Source organism: Entelurus aequoreus, linkage group LG03 (assembly GCF_033978785.1).
Source record: "Entelurus aequoreus isolate RoL-2023_Sb linkage group LG03, RoL_Eaeq_v1.1, whole genome shotgun sequence".
Taxonomy (NCBI): domain Eukaryota; kingdom Metazoa; phylum Chordata; class Actinopteri; order Syngnathiformes; family Syngnathidae; genus Entelurus; species Entelurus aequoreus.
The window spans coordinates 91,682,358-91,700,114 of record NC_084733.1 but is presented as its reverse complement, the minus strand read 5'-3'; the positions used below and the strand labels follow the sequence as shown (position 1 = coordinate 91,700,114).

At 38.0% G+C, this 17,757-nt stretch overlaps 1 protein-coding gene across 1 annotated transcript in view; it reads right to left on the bottom strand.

Annotated features, from left to right (window-relative positions):
- Positions 1–308: 308 nt before the first annotated feature.
- The window catches only part of LOC133645987 (metabotropic glutamate receptor 1-like), a 35,048-nt gene continuing 17,599 nt past the window's right edge, over positions 309–17,757 (bottom strand). Inside the window, exons 4-8 of the mRNA XM_062040911.1 lie at positions 16,733–16,982; positions 13,764–13,932; positions 13,571–13,697; positions 5,876–6,794; positions 309–963 (exon numbers count right to left, since the gene is read on the bottom strand). Coding sequence (XP_061896895.1) covers positions 309–963; positions 5,876–6,794; positions 13,571–13,697; positions 13,764–13,932; positions 16,733–16,982 — 2,120 coding nt within the window. The remainder of the gene's footprint in view (positions 964–5,875; positions 6,795–13,570; positions 13,698–13,763; positions 13,933–16,732; positions 16,983–17,757) is intronic.

The following is a 17,757-nucleotide window of genomic DNA, read 5'->3' as shown; positions in this document are numbered from 1 at the left end:
TAAAAACTTGTGAAAATCAAAAATTATATTAAAAAAAATAGGAAAAATGTTTAAATTTTATTCAATTTAAAAACTTTTTTTTTAAAAGTTTTCTCCTTTGATTAAGGTCCTAATTAATTTTAAGTTTTCATGTCTAGTTAAATTGTTAAAAGTTTTTAATTTAAAAATACGCAAAAAATATATATAAAAATAAGAACAATGTTTTAGTTTTATTCAATTAAAAAAAAATAATTTGAAGTGTTCTCTTTTAATTAAGGTCCTAATGAAGGTGCGCGTTAATTGGAGCATTTAAGGTAGTTGGGGACGGCTCACAGAGTGGAGGAACTCTGCTTGTAGTCCTGGAGGATGGCCGAGGCGTACGTCACACGGGGGGGAGAGCATAGAATGGACTCGGACAGGGGCGAGTCGGGGAAAGAGCTCATGGGCGGTGCAGCCAAATCCCGAAAGGGCGACGGGGGCATGAGCCCCAGGGCGTCCTCCATGGCCAGTTTGAGCTCCTCTTCGTGAAGCCGGCCGTTGTTGTACGAGTAACCCCGGAGGAGGCCAAACTGCTCGTTCTGCGGGTCCTCCTCCGGGGGCGAGGCGGCTTCCTCGTCAAAGGGCCGCAGGTGGTCCTGCTGGATGAGGTGGGCCAGCTGGTACACGGGCATGCCCCCGCGGGCTGCCTCAGGGTGCGACGTAGCCAGGGAGACCACGCCGCCAAGCGGCCCTGAAGGACGCCCGGAGGGAGGAGTCCCGGGGCCGTGGTCGCCCTCGTCCTCCTCGGCCACGTTGTACAAAGTCTTGGCGCTGAGCTGCAAGAACTGCGGCCTGGCCGAGGTCTGGTAGCTGCTCGCTAGCGGCTTGATGACGGCCGTCTCCTGCTTCTTCACGTGCACCGACAGTCTGTGCCAGATGTGGTCGCCTTTGGGAGGAGGAGGCCTCGGACCGGGTTCGGACCACGACACCGACTTCCCGTTAGAACTAGGAGCGGACGTAAAAAAAACTAAGCGTTACTGAGCGAGACACAGAAAACAGTTCTGCTCCAATTGAACAATTTCTTTGCTAAATTCCTGGAGCTCTGCAGAGATTGCTCGGCTTGGTTTTTCTCACACACATCCAAAGTAGATGAGACAACAACTGTTGGGATGCCAGAGATCACTCATTTATACAATATTTGTCTTTTGGCCAAAAGGTGAGTCTTCAAATGGGTTTCTTTTGTGGTTGATGCTGTATTACTGCCTTTTCCACTAATTCCTGTTCACAATTAGTCTGTGTTTTGCTCTCTTTTTTTGGTTCTCTGTAAAATCTGATTTTAAATCTCAAAAAGTTAAAAGACAATGGCTTTAACTACACATTCATATAACTACAGATGTGGCAGCTGTGCGCTAACCTAGCTTGATGCTAGTGTTGCTAACGTTCGTATTCTCCCGGCTGTTGTATTAATTCCATTAGAAAAAAGCTTTGATTGACATTCTGTCGTTTTTAATCGTTTATTTAATAAATTAAAATGGATCAATTCTGGACAGCTTGTAGCTGACATTTCTATTTTTAATAATGCACACATGTTTAAAAGTGCAATTTCAACATTCATGATGTGCACTTATTAGAGAAAAGAATGAAGGTTATATATAGCTAGCCACATTTTTTTTATTTCAATATATAAATGATAAATAATACATTATATAAATTGTGAGATTACTCGATTACTCAAAGCATTTTTTTGCATTGCTTTTCCTATTTAATACAGAATATTTATTGAACTGGAATTCTTTTTTTTTCCTCCATATGTCTTATTGGGACAGAATTAAATAAATAAATCCATTTTTAAATGACTTAAATTATTACAGGTTAAATTAAATATATACTAATGTTACCAAATTAATTTAATGTCAATTTAATTATATTTATAAATATTTTTAAAAAAAAAATTTTTAATGAAAAATTCTGCGTTAAATTACCAGAAAGCGTGCTAATGCTAGCTTTTTTTTTAAGTCTAAATATTTTTGTGCAGATGCAAATATTTGGCTTTCTGGCCTACATTAGGGGATGGAACGGTATGAAAATGTAATAACACAGTTCTGTTGAATGTGTTCATAACGTATTTATACATACAGTAAAAAAAAATGTAACCAAGTTTTATAACAAAAAAATAAATAAAAAATCAAAAATACAATAATAATAATAATAAAATAAAATAATTTAAAAAATAAAAACAAATTGTGTATATATATATATATATATATATATATATATATATATATATATATATATATATATATATATATATATATATATATATATATATATATATATATATATATATATATATATATATATATATATATTTCTTGGCAGAAGAAAGGTTAAATATTGTTCTGGATTCTTCTTTTTAATTTTTTTAAACACTCGTTTATTGAATGTTTGACATATACAGTCCAGAAATAAGTGCCATATTTTTATTTGAGCGTATAAATATATTTTTTAAAGTATTTTCATTTGTAATTGTTTGCGAAAGTTTTTTTTATCACTGAAAAAAAGCGAATTGAGTCCATTTTTAATTTTTTTTTCCACGTCAGACGACAGAGGACAGCTTTGTCTTTATTTTAAAAAAATATGACAAAATAAAACAAATACCTACTTGTCATATTCCTATATAGAAGGATTATTTTATTCTAAGAGAGCACAGTTAAAATGTATATTTTAGTTGCTCACACATTAATGTCGTTAGAATAATTGTTTGTAAGTTATCACAAAAAACTTTGTGTTGAAATGAGTTCTAGGCAAAAGGACAGGGGCTGTCTTTGAGGCCTACCAAGAGTAAGGCTTGTAAAACTCCACTGTGTAGGGGGGGGGGGGGGCAAGATGGTGTTCCTGTGTTCTTTCATGTATGGTAATCAACAGAAGGATGTTGTTCTGGCCCAAGGACTTCAGAGCGGAGAGAAGACAGGATCTGCCCAATTTCCAGACAAACTCTTTTTGAAGTATTTTACGAACTCTCTTTGAACTATTTTATGGAACTCTATTTGAACTATTTTACGACCTCTTCTTTTGAACTATTCTTTAACCAAAGGCAATGCTGTTTACGACCCACTTCCCTTTGAATACTGTCTCTGTTTAATTCTTTGCCTCTTGTCTTGTTTAATAGATGTCATCCGTGTTTGAACCTGACATATGTGTTTATACACCGTTAGATTAAGGTATGTCGTTTTTTTAATGTAGAAAGACGTTAATGGCTCATGTTTTCATGTTAGTATTTAAGATAGCTAGCGTCGGGCTGGGGGTGGGGACTCGGGTGGTGTCGTGTTGGCCTGGTGTGGAGCGTTATTATCATTGCATATATGCATTGTTGCTAGGGATGATGTTTGATAAGAAATTATCGAGTTTGAGCCCATTATCGAATCCTCTTATTGAACAGATTCCTTATCGATTCTCTTATCGAATCCAGATAGGTTGTTGTATATGGAAAAAAACACAATATTTGGTTTAACAAAAGCTCACTGTTATTTTAACAGAAAAAACTAAAATAAAATAAATAAATAAATAAATAAATATTGACTGTTACCCCCCTAAAAAAATAAAATAAATACATATTGACTGTTGTTACCCAAAGTATATTAAGTGGGATTTTTCAGAAAAACAAATATATACAGTAACACAAAAACAACCTGTCTCTGTGATCACTATAGGTGAATAGCCATGCCTTGAGGCGTTTTTTCCGGTCCATTATTTTTGCTGCTTGCGTGACATCACAGGAAATGACGTAGCTCAGTCTAATGACTGAGCTACGTCATTTCCTGTGATGTTCCACAGGGCATTTCTTGTGGGACGGGATTCGTTCCCAGGGATTTCTTTTACAAATTCTTTCATAATTTCAAGTTTTCATGTCTAATTAAATTGTTTAAAAGTTTTGAATTTAAAAATATGTGAAGAAGAAAAATGTTGTATTTCTTTTCACGTAAAAAAAATTAAGTTTTCTACTTTAATTAAGGTCCTAATTAAGGTCCTGATTAATTTTAAGTTTTCATGTCTAATTAAATTGTTAAAAAGTTGTAAATTTAACTTAAAATTACAAAAAATAAAGTAATTAATTTTTTTTAAAATTTAGACATGAAAACTTGAAATTATGAAGAAAATTGTAAAAAAAATAAAAAAAATAAATACATGCTTTAAAAAAAAATGTTTAAATGTATTTTTTTGTATTTGTTTGAATTTTTTTAATAAAAATTACAATTTTATTAAAAAAAATTAAATATCTTTAAATAAACATTCTGATTTGTTTTACAAATTATTTCATAATTTCAAGTTTTCATGTCTAATTAAATTGTTTAAAAGTTTTTAATTTAAAAATATGTGAAAAAGAAAAATGTTGTATTTTTTTTCACGTAAAAGAAATCAAGTTTTCTACTTTAATTAAGGTCCTAATTAAGGTCCTGATTAATTTTAAGTTTTCATGTCTAATTAAATTGTTAAAAAGTTGTAAATTAAAAAATACTTGAAAAAAATTAATAAAAAGGTTTTAATTTTATTTCATTTTTTAAAAAATAACTAAGCTTTCTCCTTTAATTAAGGTCCTAATTAAAGTCCCGATTAATTTCAAGTTTTCATGTCTAATTAAATTGTTAAAAAGTTGTAAATTTAACTTATAATTTTAAAAAAATAAAGTAATTTTTTTTTTTTAAATTTAGACATGAAAACTTGAAAATAAAAAAAATAAAGTAATTAATTTTTTTTTAAATTTAGACATGAAAACTTGAAATTATGAAGAAAATTGTAAAAAAAAAAAAAAAAAAAGCTTTAAAAAAATGTTTAAATGTATTTTTTTGTATTTGTTTGAATTTTTTACAAAAATTACAATTTTATAAAAAAAAAAATCTTTAAATAAAACATTCTGATTTGTTTTACAAATTCTTTCATAATTTGAAGTTTTCATGTCTAATTAAATTGTTTAAAAGTTTTGAATTCAAAAATATGTGAAAAAGAAAAATGTTGTATTTTATTTCATGTAAAAAAAATTTAGTTTTCTACTTTAATTAAGGTCCTGATTAATTTTAAGTTTTCATGTCTAATTAAATTGTTAAAAAGTTGTACATTTAACTTAAAATTAAAAAAAAAAAAAGGAATTAATTTTTAAAAAAATTTAGACATGAAAACTTGAAATTATGAAGAAAATTGTAAAAAAATATAAAAATAAATAAATGCTTTAAAAAAATGTTTAAATGTATTTTTTGTATTTGTTTGAATATTTTACAAAAATTACAATTTTATAAAACAAAATTAAATATCTTTAAATAAAATTATTTCATAATTTCATGTCTAAATTGTTTAAAAGTTTTGAATTTGAAAATATGTGAAAAAGAAAAATCTTGTATTTTATTTCATGTGTTCTACTTTAATTAAGGTCCTAATTAAGGTCCTGATTAATTTTAAGTTTTCATGTCTAATTAAATTGTTGAAAAGTTGTAAATTTAAAAACATGTGAAAATCAAAAACTATAAAAAAAATAAAAATAAAAAGGTTTTAATTTTATTTCATTTAAAAAAATAATAATTTCAAGTTTTATCCTTTTATCCTCAATTGTATTGTTGATCATTATTGCTATTCATTATCAATAGTGATATTCCTATTGGTATTTGTATCGCTCCATTGCTAGTGTAATAATGTTCGTTGTCATGTCTGTGTTATTATTAGACAAACCTCGGGCCGCACTTTGGACACCCCCTAGCATATTTAAAGCCAACTCTGACCTGGCGCGGAGACGCTCGTCTTAATTGCGCCGGCAGGGTCGGCGGCGTGCTCTCCAGGCGGCGGCGTAGAAGTGACTACAACCAGGCGACGACGTCCCCCCCCCCCCCCCCCCCCGAGGCGCCAACCCTCCCAGACCCAATTAACCCACCTGCCGTCCTTCTTCCTCTTGAACACGTCCAGCAGGCTGTGGCCGCGGCACGCCGCCCTGCCGCCGCCCACGTGCATGCGCACGGCGTCCGAGGTGGTGAAGGCGCTGCGCACGTTGCGCTCGGGCTTGGCGATGATGACGTACATCTTGGGCGTGAACATGCAGCCCAGGGCCACGGTGACGCTCAGGCTGACGGAGAAGGAGGTGGTGATGATCTTGTAGTCGGAGCCGAAGTAGATGGGCACGAAGGCCAGCCAGATGATGCAGGTGGTGTACATGGTGAAGGCCACGTACTTGGCCTCGTTGAAGTTGGCGGGCACGTTGCGCGTCTTGAAGGCGTAGTAGGTGCAGCTCATGATCAGCAGCCCGTTGTAGCCCAGCGGCGCCACCACGCCCAGGGTGCTGGTGTTGCAGATGAGGAAGACCTCCCTGACGCTGGGGTAGGACCTGACGGGCTGGGGGGGCTCCAGCACCATGAGGGTCACCTCCAGCGCCAGCTGCACGCCCACCAGCGCCGAGGCGATGGCCACCTGCGCCCAGGCGCTCATGAAGCGGGGCTTCCGGGTGCAGATCTTCTTCTTGCTGCCCGCCAGGATGCGGGCGATGCGGTTGGTCTTGGTGACCAGCGCCGAGTAGCACATGGCGGCCGAGAGCCCCACCAGCAGCCGCTGGAGGTGGCAGGAGGCCACGGTGGGCCGGGCGATGAGGGTGAAGGGGCAGAGGTAGCCCAGGAAGATGCCCGCCAGGATGATGTAGCAGAGCTCCCGGCTGGACGACTTGACCACCGGCGTGTCGCGGTACGCCACGAAGGTCAGCGCCACGAAGGAGGTGACCAGGATGCCCAGGCAGGAGAAGACCACCTGGATGATGGACTCTGGGTGGCTCCACTCCAGGTAGTGCAGGGGTATGGCCTCGCAGCCTGCACGTGGAACATGTTCACTGTAAATATTCACCAACCACCGTAATCGACACTACTTAACACCATCATTTACAGCTGCGGCTGTAGGCAACCTCCTTATGTTGTTTTAAAATTAACTCCTCAAGATTTTGAGTTTTAATGGTCAGTACAGGCCAAAAGTTTGGACACACCTCATTCAATGTGTTTTCTTTATTTTCATGACTATTTACATTGTAGATTGTCACATGAAAACTAGGAATGAACACATGAGGAGTTATGTACTTAACAAAAAAAAGGTGAAATAACTGAAAACATGTTTTATATTCTGTTTTTTTCAAAATAGCCACCCTTTGCTCTGATGACTGCTTTGCACACTCTTGGCATTCTCTCCATGAGCATCTCCCATGGTTTTCACACCACAGGAGTGAAAACCATTCCAGGTGACTACCTCTTGAAGCTCAGCGAGAGAATGCCAAGAGTGTGCGAAGCAGTAATCACATACATACATACACACACACACACACACACACACACACACACACACACACACACACACACACACACACACACACACACACACACACACACACACACACACACACACACACACACACAAGAATTGAACCAATTTTTTCTGAATTGGTCCAACCGCCACCCGCCCGAATCTATTTAAAATCTATTTTTTTCGTCATTGCATCTGCCCGACCCGCTGATGGGGGGGGAGGTTTTTGTAGGGGGAAGAAATTGTGGTCGGGGGTGGGCGTGGTTGGGCCGGGTCGTGGTTGGGGGCGTGGTTAAGGGCTTGGTTAAGAGGGGAATATATTTAAGATAGAATTCACCAACTCAAGTATTTCATATATATATATATTTTATTATACATATAAATAAAAGAAATACTTGAATTTCAGTGTACTGGAGGCTATCCAGTAGATGGCAGTATTGTCCTGTTTAAGAGTGTCACAACATTGCTGTTTACGGCAGACGAACTGCTTTACGGTAGACTAAACGTGACTGCTGTTGTTGTGTGTTGTTACCGCGCTGGGAGGACGCTAATGAAACTGCCTAACAATAAACCCGCATAAGAAACCAAGAACTCGCCCTCGATCATTCTACAGTTATAACGTGATTGGGCAGGCACGCTGTTTATATTGTGGGAAAGCGGACGTGAAAACAGAATGTCGCCGCTGTCCCCACTCAGGTCCGCATTTAGCTGGAGGGGGCGTGGCCTCCAGCTCCGGCAGAACTCCGGGAGTTTATCGGGGGAAAACTTCTGCCGGGAGGTTATCGGGAGAGGCGCTGAATACCGGGAGTCTCCCGGTAAAACCGGGAGGGTTGGCAAGTATGCTCTAATGCGTGGCCAAGAGATATTAATGCGTGGCACGCATTGAATGTCTCTGCTGCATTGGATCAGTCTCCTTTCTTTAACAGGAATGCCTTGCATCGTCTATATTAGATATATAACAACGGGTGGGTGGCGGGTGGCGGGCGGTTATAGTTTTGATAAAATGTTAGTTCGGGTGGATGGCGGGTGGATGACGACTTTTGTGATGCGGTTGCGGATAAAATAATTGCCTATCCGCGCATCTCTAGTACACATACTGTAAACCAGACTAACTGTACACATACTGTAAACCAGACTAACTGTACACATACTGTAAACCAGACTAACTGTACACATACTGTAAGTCAGACTAACTGTACACATACTGTAAACCAGACTAACTGTACACATACTGTAAGTCAGCCTAACTGTACACAGACTAACTGTACACATACTGTACACAGACTAACTGTACACATACTGTAAACCAGACTAACTGTACACATACTGTAAGTCAGACTAACTGTACACATACTGTAAACCAGACTAACTGTACACATACTGTAAACCAGACTAACTGTATACATACTGTAAGCCAGACTAACTGTATACATACTGTAAACCAGACTAACTGTACACATACTGTAAGTCAGACTAACTGTACACATACTGTAAACCAGACTAACTGTACACATACTGTAAGTCAGACTAACTGTACACATACTGTAAGTCAGACTAACTGTACACATACTGTAAGTCAGCCTAACTGTACACAGACTAACTGTACACATACTGTAAACCAGACTAACTGTACACATACTGTAAGTCAGACTAACTGTACACATACTGTAAACCAGACTAACTGTACACATACTGTAAGTCAGACTAACTGTACACATACTGTAAGTCAGACTAACTGTACACATACTGTAAGTCAGCCTAACTGTACACAGACTAACTGTACACATACTGTAAACCAGACTAACTGTATACATACTGTAAGTCAGGGTCAATACATCCTACTTTGGTATGTCATCAAGTAGTTTGTAGCTCATCTATAAATAACTACTATGTCTTTGCTGCAGCCATATGCAGCAGGACTAAGTTTACACCTTCTATATAAGTCATATCTTCTATATTAACTCATATCTCCTATATTAAGTCATATCTTCTACATTAAGTCATATCTTCTATATTAAGTCATATCTTCTATATTAAGTCATATCGGATTTGTTGGCTCCTAACAAAACAATACGGGAATCTTTGACATTTTCAGATTACCTGGAATTACCAGGAATGTTTCCCAGTTGAAAAATGAATTGGCAATATACAATCTTCGACATATCCCACACTTCTCTAGGGATTTGAACGATTGAGAAGTGAGTCAACTGCTAGCGTGCTAACTTTTATAGCCAATTTTGCAGCCGTACACCTTAGAGTCATACAACTTGGTACTTGACACATGCTAACTGCTAGCGTGCTAACTTTTATAGCCAATTTTGCAGCCGTACACCTTAGAGTCATACAACTTGGTACTTGACACATGCTAACTGCTAGAGTGCTAACTTTTATAGCCAATTTTGCAGCCGTACACCTTAGAGTCATATAACTTGGTACTTGACACATGCTAACTGCTAGCGTGCTACCTTTTATAGCCAATTTTGCCGCCGTACACCTTAGAGTCATATAACTTGGTACTTGACACATGCTAACTGCTAGCGTGCTAACTTTTATTGACAATTTTGCCACCGTACAACGTAGAGTCATATAACTTGGTACTTGACACATGCTAACTGCTAGCGTGCTAACTTTTATAGCCAATTTTGCCGCCATACGCCTTAGTCATATAACTTGGTACATGACACATGCTAACTGCTAGCGTGCTAACTTTTATTGCCAATTTTGCCGCCGTACACCTGAGAGTCATACAACGTGGTACATGACACATGCTAACTGCTAGCGTGCTAACTTTTATAGCCAATTTTGCAGCCGTACGCCTTAGAGTCATATAACCTGGTACTTGACACATGCTAACTGCTAGCGTGTTAATTTTTATTGCCAATTTTGCCACCATACACCTTAGAGTCATATAACCTGGTACTTGACACATGCTAACTGCTAGCGTGTTAACTTTTATTGCCAATTTTGCCGCCGTACACCTTAGAGTCATATAACTTGGTACTTGACACATGCTAGCTGTTAGCGTGCTAACTTTTTGAGCTAATTTTGCAGCCGTACACCGTAGAGTCATATAACTTGGTACTTGACATGTGCTAGCTGTTAGCCTACTAACTTTTTGAGCTAATTTTGCAGCCGTACACCTTAGAGTCATATAACTTGGTACTTGACATGTGCTAGCTGTTAGCCTACTAACTTCTTGGTCTCATTTTGCAGCCGTACACCGTAGAGTCATATAACTTGGTATTTGACATATGCTAGCTGTTAGCCTACTAACTTTTTGAGTTAATTTTGCAGCCGTACACCTCAGAGTCATATAACTTGGTATTTGACATATGCTAGCTGTTAGCCTGCTAACTTTTTGAGCTCATTTTGCAGCCGTACACCGTAGAGTCATATAACTTGGTACTTGACATGTGCTAGCTGTTAGCCTACTAACTTTTTGAGTTAATTTTGCAGCCGTACACCTTAGAGTCATATAACTTGGTATTTGACATATGCTAGCTGTTGGCGTGCTAGCTTTTCGAGATAATTTTGCAGCCGTACACCTAAAAGTCAAATAACTTGGTACTTAACATATGCTAACTGTTAGCCTACTAACTTTTTGAGCAAATTTTGCAGCCGTACACCTTAGAGTCATATAACTTGGTATTTGACATATGCTAGCTGTTAGCCTACTAACTTTTTGAGTTAATTTTGCAGCCGTACACCTCAGAGTCATATAACTTGCTACTTGACATGTGCTAGCTGTTAGCCTACTAACTTTTTGAGTAAATTTTGCAGCCGTACACCTCAGTCATATAACTTGGTACTTGACATATGCTAGCTGTTAGCCTACTAACTTTTTGAGCAAATTTTGCAGCCGTACACCTTAGAGTCATATAACTTGGTATTTGACATGTGCTAGCTGTTAGCCTACTAACTTTTTGAGCAAATTTTGCAGCCGTACACCTTAGAGTCATATAACTTGGTATTTGACATATGCTAGCTGTTAGCGTGCTAGCTTTTCGAGATAATTTTGCAGCCGTACACCTTAGAGTCATATAACTTGGTATTTGACATATGCTAGCTGTTGGCGTGCTAGCTTTTCGAGATAATTTTGCAGCCGTACACCTTAGAGTCATATAACTTGGTATTTGACATATGCTAGCTGTTAGCCTACTAACTTTTTGAGCAAATTTTGCAGCCGTACACCTTAGAGTCATATAACTTGGTATTTGACATATGCTAGCTGTTAGCGTGCTAGCTTTTCGAGATAATTTTGCAGCCGTACACCTTAGAGTCATATAACTTGGTATTTGACATATGCTAGCTGTTAGCCTACTAACTTTTTGAGCAAATTTCGCAGCCGTACACCTTAGAGTCATATAACTTGGTATTTGACATATGCTAGCTGTTAGCATGCTAGCTTTTCGAGATAATTTTGCAGCCGTACACCTTAGAGTCATATAACTTGGTACTTGACATATGCTAGCTGTTAGCATGCTAGCTTTTCGGGATAATTTTGCAGCCGTACACCTTAGAGTCATATAACTTGGTACTTGACATATGCTAGCTGTTAGCGTGCTAGCTTTTCGAGATAATTTTGCAGCCGTACACCTTAGAGTCATATAACTTTGTATTTGACATATGCTAGCTGTTAGCCTAATAACTTTTTGAGCAAATTTTGCAGCCGTACACCTTAGAGTCATATAACTTGGTATTTGACATATGCTAGCTGTTGGCGTGCTAGCTTTTCGAGATAATTTTGCAGCCGTACACCTTACAGTCATATAACTTGGTATTTGACATATGCTAGCTGTTGGCGTGCTAGCTTTTCGAGATAATTTTGCAGCCGTACACCTTAGAGTCATATAACTTGGTATTTGACATATGCTAGCTGTTGGCGTGCTAGCTTTTCTTGATAATTTTGCAGCCGTACACCTTAAAGTCAAATAACTTGGTACTTGACATATGCTAACTGTTAGCCTACTAACTTTTTGAGCAAATTTTGCAGCCGTACACCTTAGAGTCAAATAACTTGGTATTTGACATATGCTAGCTGTTAGCGTCCTAGCTTTTCGAGATAATTTTGCAGCCGTACACCTTAGAGTCATATAACTTGGTATTTGACATATGCTAGCTGTTAGCATGCTAGCTTTTCGAGATAATTTTGCAGCCGTACACCTTAGAGTCATATAACTTGGTACTTGACATATGCTAGCTGTTAGCCTACTAACTTTTTGAGCAAATTTTGCAGCCGTACACCTCAGAGTCATATAACTTGGTATTTGACATATGCTAGCTGTTAGCCTACTAACTTTTTGAGCAAATTTTGCAGCCGTACACCTTAGAGTCATATAACTTGGTATTTGACATATGCTAGCTGTTGGCGTGCTAGCTTTTCGAGATAATTTTGCAGCCATACACCTTAGAGTCATATAACTTGGTATTTGACATATGCTAGCTGTTGGCGTGCTAGCTTTTCGAGATAATTTTGCAGCCGTACACCTTAGAGTCATATAACTTGGTATTTGACATATGCTAGCTGTTGGCGTGCTAGCTTTTCGAGATAATTTTGCAGCCGTACACCGCGGAGTCATATAACTTGGTATTTGACATATGCTAGCTGTTGGCGTGCTAGCTTTTCGAGATAATTTTGCAGCCGTACACCTTAGAGTCATATAACTTGGTATTTGACATATGCTAGCTGTTAGCATGCTAGCTTTTCGAGATAATTTTGCAGCCGTACACCTTAGAGTCATATAACTTGGTATTTGACATATGCTAGCTGTTGGCGTGCTAGCTTTTCGAGATAATTTTGCAGCCGTACACCGCGGAGTCATATAACTTGGTATTTGACATATGCTAGCTGTTAGCGTCCTAGCTTTTCGAGATAATTTTGCAGCCGTACACCTTAGAGTCATATAACTTGGTATTTGACATATGCTAGCTGTTAGCATGCTAGCTTTTCGAGATAATTTTGCAGCCGTACACCTTAGAGTCATATAACTTGGTATTTGACATATGCTAGCTGTTGGCGTGCTAGCTTTTCGAGATAATTTTGCAGCCGTACACCTCGACATGTCCCCTAGTTTTGGATGGCAAAAAGGTGTGGCGGTACATGACGACACCACCAAAGTGTGTCGTCTTTGAAGTGCAAGAGGACCTTGGAAAGTGGGCCATAATGTGGAAGTAGGTCTGCTGGAAAATGATAAATCCAGCTACAGCCGCGGTAAGAATAGCACTCGGAGCTTTACAGACCAACACAGACGCGAAAAAACTGCGGGAAAACTGAACACGGAACTTCTGAACGTACCTTCCAGATCTCGGTCGGGCCACCAGCCCAGCCGGCAGGCCGTGCAGGTGAACTCGTCCTGGACGTACTCGTTGTCTTTGCAGGCCGTGCAGATCCAGCAGCAGCTTACTTCTCCCTTCCTGATCACCTGGTGGAGCGAAAGGTGGAGAAGACGTCGGCGGAGTTGCTCCGACTGACCGACGACGGCAAATACCTTGATCTCTCCTCTGGAGCAGGGCTCGCTGCACACCGAGCGCACCGCACCGCTGGCGTTCATCCGCGTCGTGTCGTCGGCGATGCTCAGCACGCCCTCGTGCCACGAGCCGATGTTGATGTAGTCGTAAGCGCCGCGCTCCACGCTCTGGAAGTTCATGATCTCGTACCTGATTGGAGTGGAACTCTTTTTGAACTATTTTACGACCCCTTCTTTTGAACTGTTCGGTAACCAAAGGCAAGGCTGTTTACGACCCACTTCCCTCTGGAAGCAGCCGTGGTCAGGTGGGGGGGGGGGGGGGAAAGTGAAATAAAGAAGGAGGAGTGCAATCTTTTGGCGGAGCGTGCTGGAGATTGTAGAAGGATACAATGTCCGGGCGACTTTCCTCAATATATCGAGTCCAAATTGAATTATGTCTCTGTTTAATTCTTTGCCTCTTGTCTTGTTTAATAAATGTCATCAGTGTTTGAACCTGACAGGAGTTTGCGTGTCCCAATGATCCTAGGAGCTATGCGCTTTGAGTACCTTGAAGGTAGAAAGGCGCTATACAGGTATAACCCATTTACCATTTATATTCAAACTAGAGCTGGGCGATATATCGAGTTTGTAAGATACATCGATATATTTTTAAACAAGATATGAATTAAGAAAATATCGTAATATCGATATATTAATGATAGTAGATTTTATTTGTAAAAGCACTTTACATTGAACAAAAAATCTCAAAGTGCTACAGTGATTGATTGATTGATTGATTGAAACGTTTATTAGTAGATTGCACAGTACAGTACATATTCCGTACAATTGACCACTAAATGGTAACACCTAAGGATGTCCGATAATATCGGCCGATAAATGCGTTAAAATGTAATATCGGAAATTATCGGTATCGTTTTTTTTATTATATGTATCGTTTTTTGTGTGTTTTTTTTTGTTTTTTTTAAATTAAATCAACATAAAAAAACACAAGATACACTTACAATTAGTGCACCAACCCAAAAAACCTCCCTCCCCCCATTTCTTTCTGGTTTCTACATTATATATCAATATATATCAATACAGTCTGCAAGGGATACAGTCCGTAAGCACACATGATTGTGCGTGCTGCTGCTCCACTAATAGTACTAACCTTTAACACTTAATTTTACTCATTTTCATTCATTACTAGTTTCTATGTAACTGTTTTTATATTGTTTTACTTTCTTTTTTATTCACAAAAATGTTTTTAATTAGGGATGTCCGATGATATCGGCCTGCCGATATTATCGTCCGATAAATGCGTTCAAATGTAATATCGAAAATTATCGGTATCGTTTTTTTTATTATCTGTATCGTTTTTTTTGTTGTTGTTTTTTTTTTGTTTTTTTAATTAACTGACTGTATCCCTTGCAGACTGTATTGATATATATTGATACATAATGTAGGAAGCAGAATATTAATAACAGAAAGAAACAACCCTTTTGTGTGAATGAGTGTAAATGAGGTGGGAGGTTTTTTGGGTTGGTGCACTAATTGTAAGTGTATCTTGTGTTTTTTATGTGGATTTAATTAAAAAAACAAAACAAAAAAACAAAAAAAACCATACAGATAATAAAAAAACCGATACCGATAATTTTCGATATTACATTTTAACGCATTTATTTAAATGCGTTAAAATGTATATTATCGGCCGATAAATGCGTTAAAATGTAATATCGAAAATTATCGGTATCGTTTTTTTTATTATCTGTATCGTTTTTTTGTTTTGTTTATTAAATTAACATAAAAAAACACAAGATACACTTACAATTAGTGCACCAACCCAAAAAACCTCCCTCCCCTCATTTCTTTCTGTTATCAATATTCTGGTTCCTACATTATATATCAACATATATCAATACAGTCTGCAAGGGATACAGTCCGTAAGCACACATGATTGTGCGTGCTGCTGCTCCACTAATAGTACTAACCTTTAACACTTAATTTTACTCATTTTCATTAATTACTAGTTTCTATGTAACTGTTTTTATATTGTTTTACTTTCTTTTTTATTCAAGAAAATGTTTTTAATTTAGTTATCTTATTTTATTATTATTTTTTAAAAAGTACCTTATCTTCACCATACATGGTTGTCCAAATTAGGCATAATAATGTGTTAATTCCACGACTGCATATATCGGTTGATATCGGTATCGGTTGATATCGGTATCGGTAATTAAAGAGTTGGACAATATCGGAATATCGGATATCGGCAAAAAGCCATTATCGGACATCCCTAGTAACACCCCAATAAGTTTTTCAACTTGTTTAAGTCGGGGTCCACGATAATCAATTCATGGTAGTGCATTTAAAAAAAAACAAAAAAAAACAAAGCTAGAACAACAAATAGCTGCCCCCAACGAGTAAAATAAATAGTAATGTTAAATAAAAACTACAACAGCCTAATAGCTAGAACTAGCACACATAAATCTATCAAAAGGCTTTTTTTTTTTTTTTTTTTAAAAAGAAGTGTTTTTAAGCCTTTTTTTATTAAAAAAAAACAAAAAACCATCCACAGTCTGTGGTGCCCTCAGGTGGTCAGGAATCAATTTTTCAAGTTTCATCTGACCACAGAACTTTCCTCCAGAAGGTCTTATCTTTGTCCATGTGATGTCAGATGAAACAAAAACGGAGCTGTTTGGCCACAACACCCAGCAATATGTTTGGAGGCCTTTAATCCCAGGAACACCACACCTACCGTCAAGCATGGTGGTGGTAGTATTATGCTCTGGGCCTGTTTTGCTGCCAATGGAACTGCTGCTTTACAGAGAGTAAATGGGACAATGAAAAAGGAGGATTACCTCCATATTCCTCAAAAATATACGGAAATATACTTTTCCGTCCATATCGCCCAGCCCTAATTGAAACAGTGTTACTGTTCAAACTGTGTGGGCAAAAATATGAACTATTCTTGTTGAATGAAACCTCCGCATGGTTGTGGTGGTACCTACCTCCCAGGCGAGTCCCCGTTCTCGTCGAACCAGATGTCCTCCCCGGAGACGCCGGCGAACGAGGTCTTCAGCAGGAAGTCCAGCAGGTGGCTGCCGTCCACGGGCTTCATGTGGTCGCAGAGACCGGCGTGACCGTCAGGGCACAGGTTGGCGTGCATGTCGTGCAGGCCGTGGGCCATGGCGTAGATGGCGTTGATGACGAAGCCCATCTTGCTGTCTTGGACGTAGTTGTCCTGCAGGCGCTCCTCACCTGCCGCACCAGAGACAACATCCTGCTTACAAAGAGCCCAAACTGGGAAATAATTACTGACAAAAGTGCTTTTAGTAAACTACATTTTAATGATGTCATGGGAATGGATTTATTTTTAAGATGTGTAGCGAAGCCTGCTTTTTTCATATTGGTATGTGTATACTTGGGATGTAAGAAAGGCATTTTATCTTTTATTTACTTCAAACAAATGAAGTCTATTACGTTGTTGTATGTGATATATGACATCTATTACGTTGTTGTATGTGATATATGACATCTATTACGTTGTTGTATGTGATATATGACATCTATTACGTTGTTGTATGTGATATATGGCATCTATTACGTTGTTGTATGTGATATATGACATCTATTACGTTGTTGTATGTGATATATGACATCTATTACATTGTTGTATGTGATATATGACATCTATTATGTTGTTGTATGTGATATATGACATCTATTACATTGTTGTATGTGATATATGACATCTATTACATTGTTGCATGTGATATATGACATATATTACGTTGTTGTATGTGATATATGACATCTATTACGTTGTTGTATGTGATATATGACATCTATTACATTGTTGTATGTGATATATGACATCTATTACATTGTTGTATGTGATATATGACATCTATTACATTGTTGTATGTGATATATGACATCTATTACATTGTTGTATGTGATATATGACATCTATTACGTTGTTGTATGTGATATATGACATCTATTACGTTGTTGTATGTGATATATGACATCT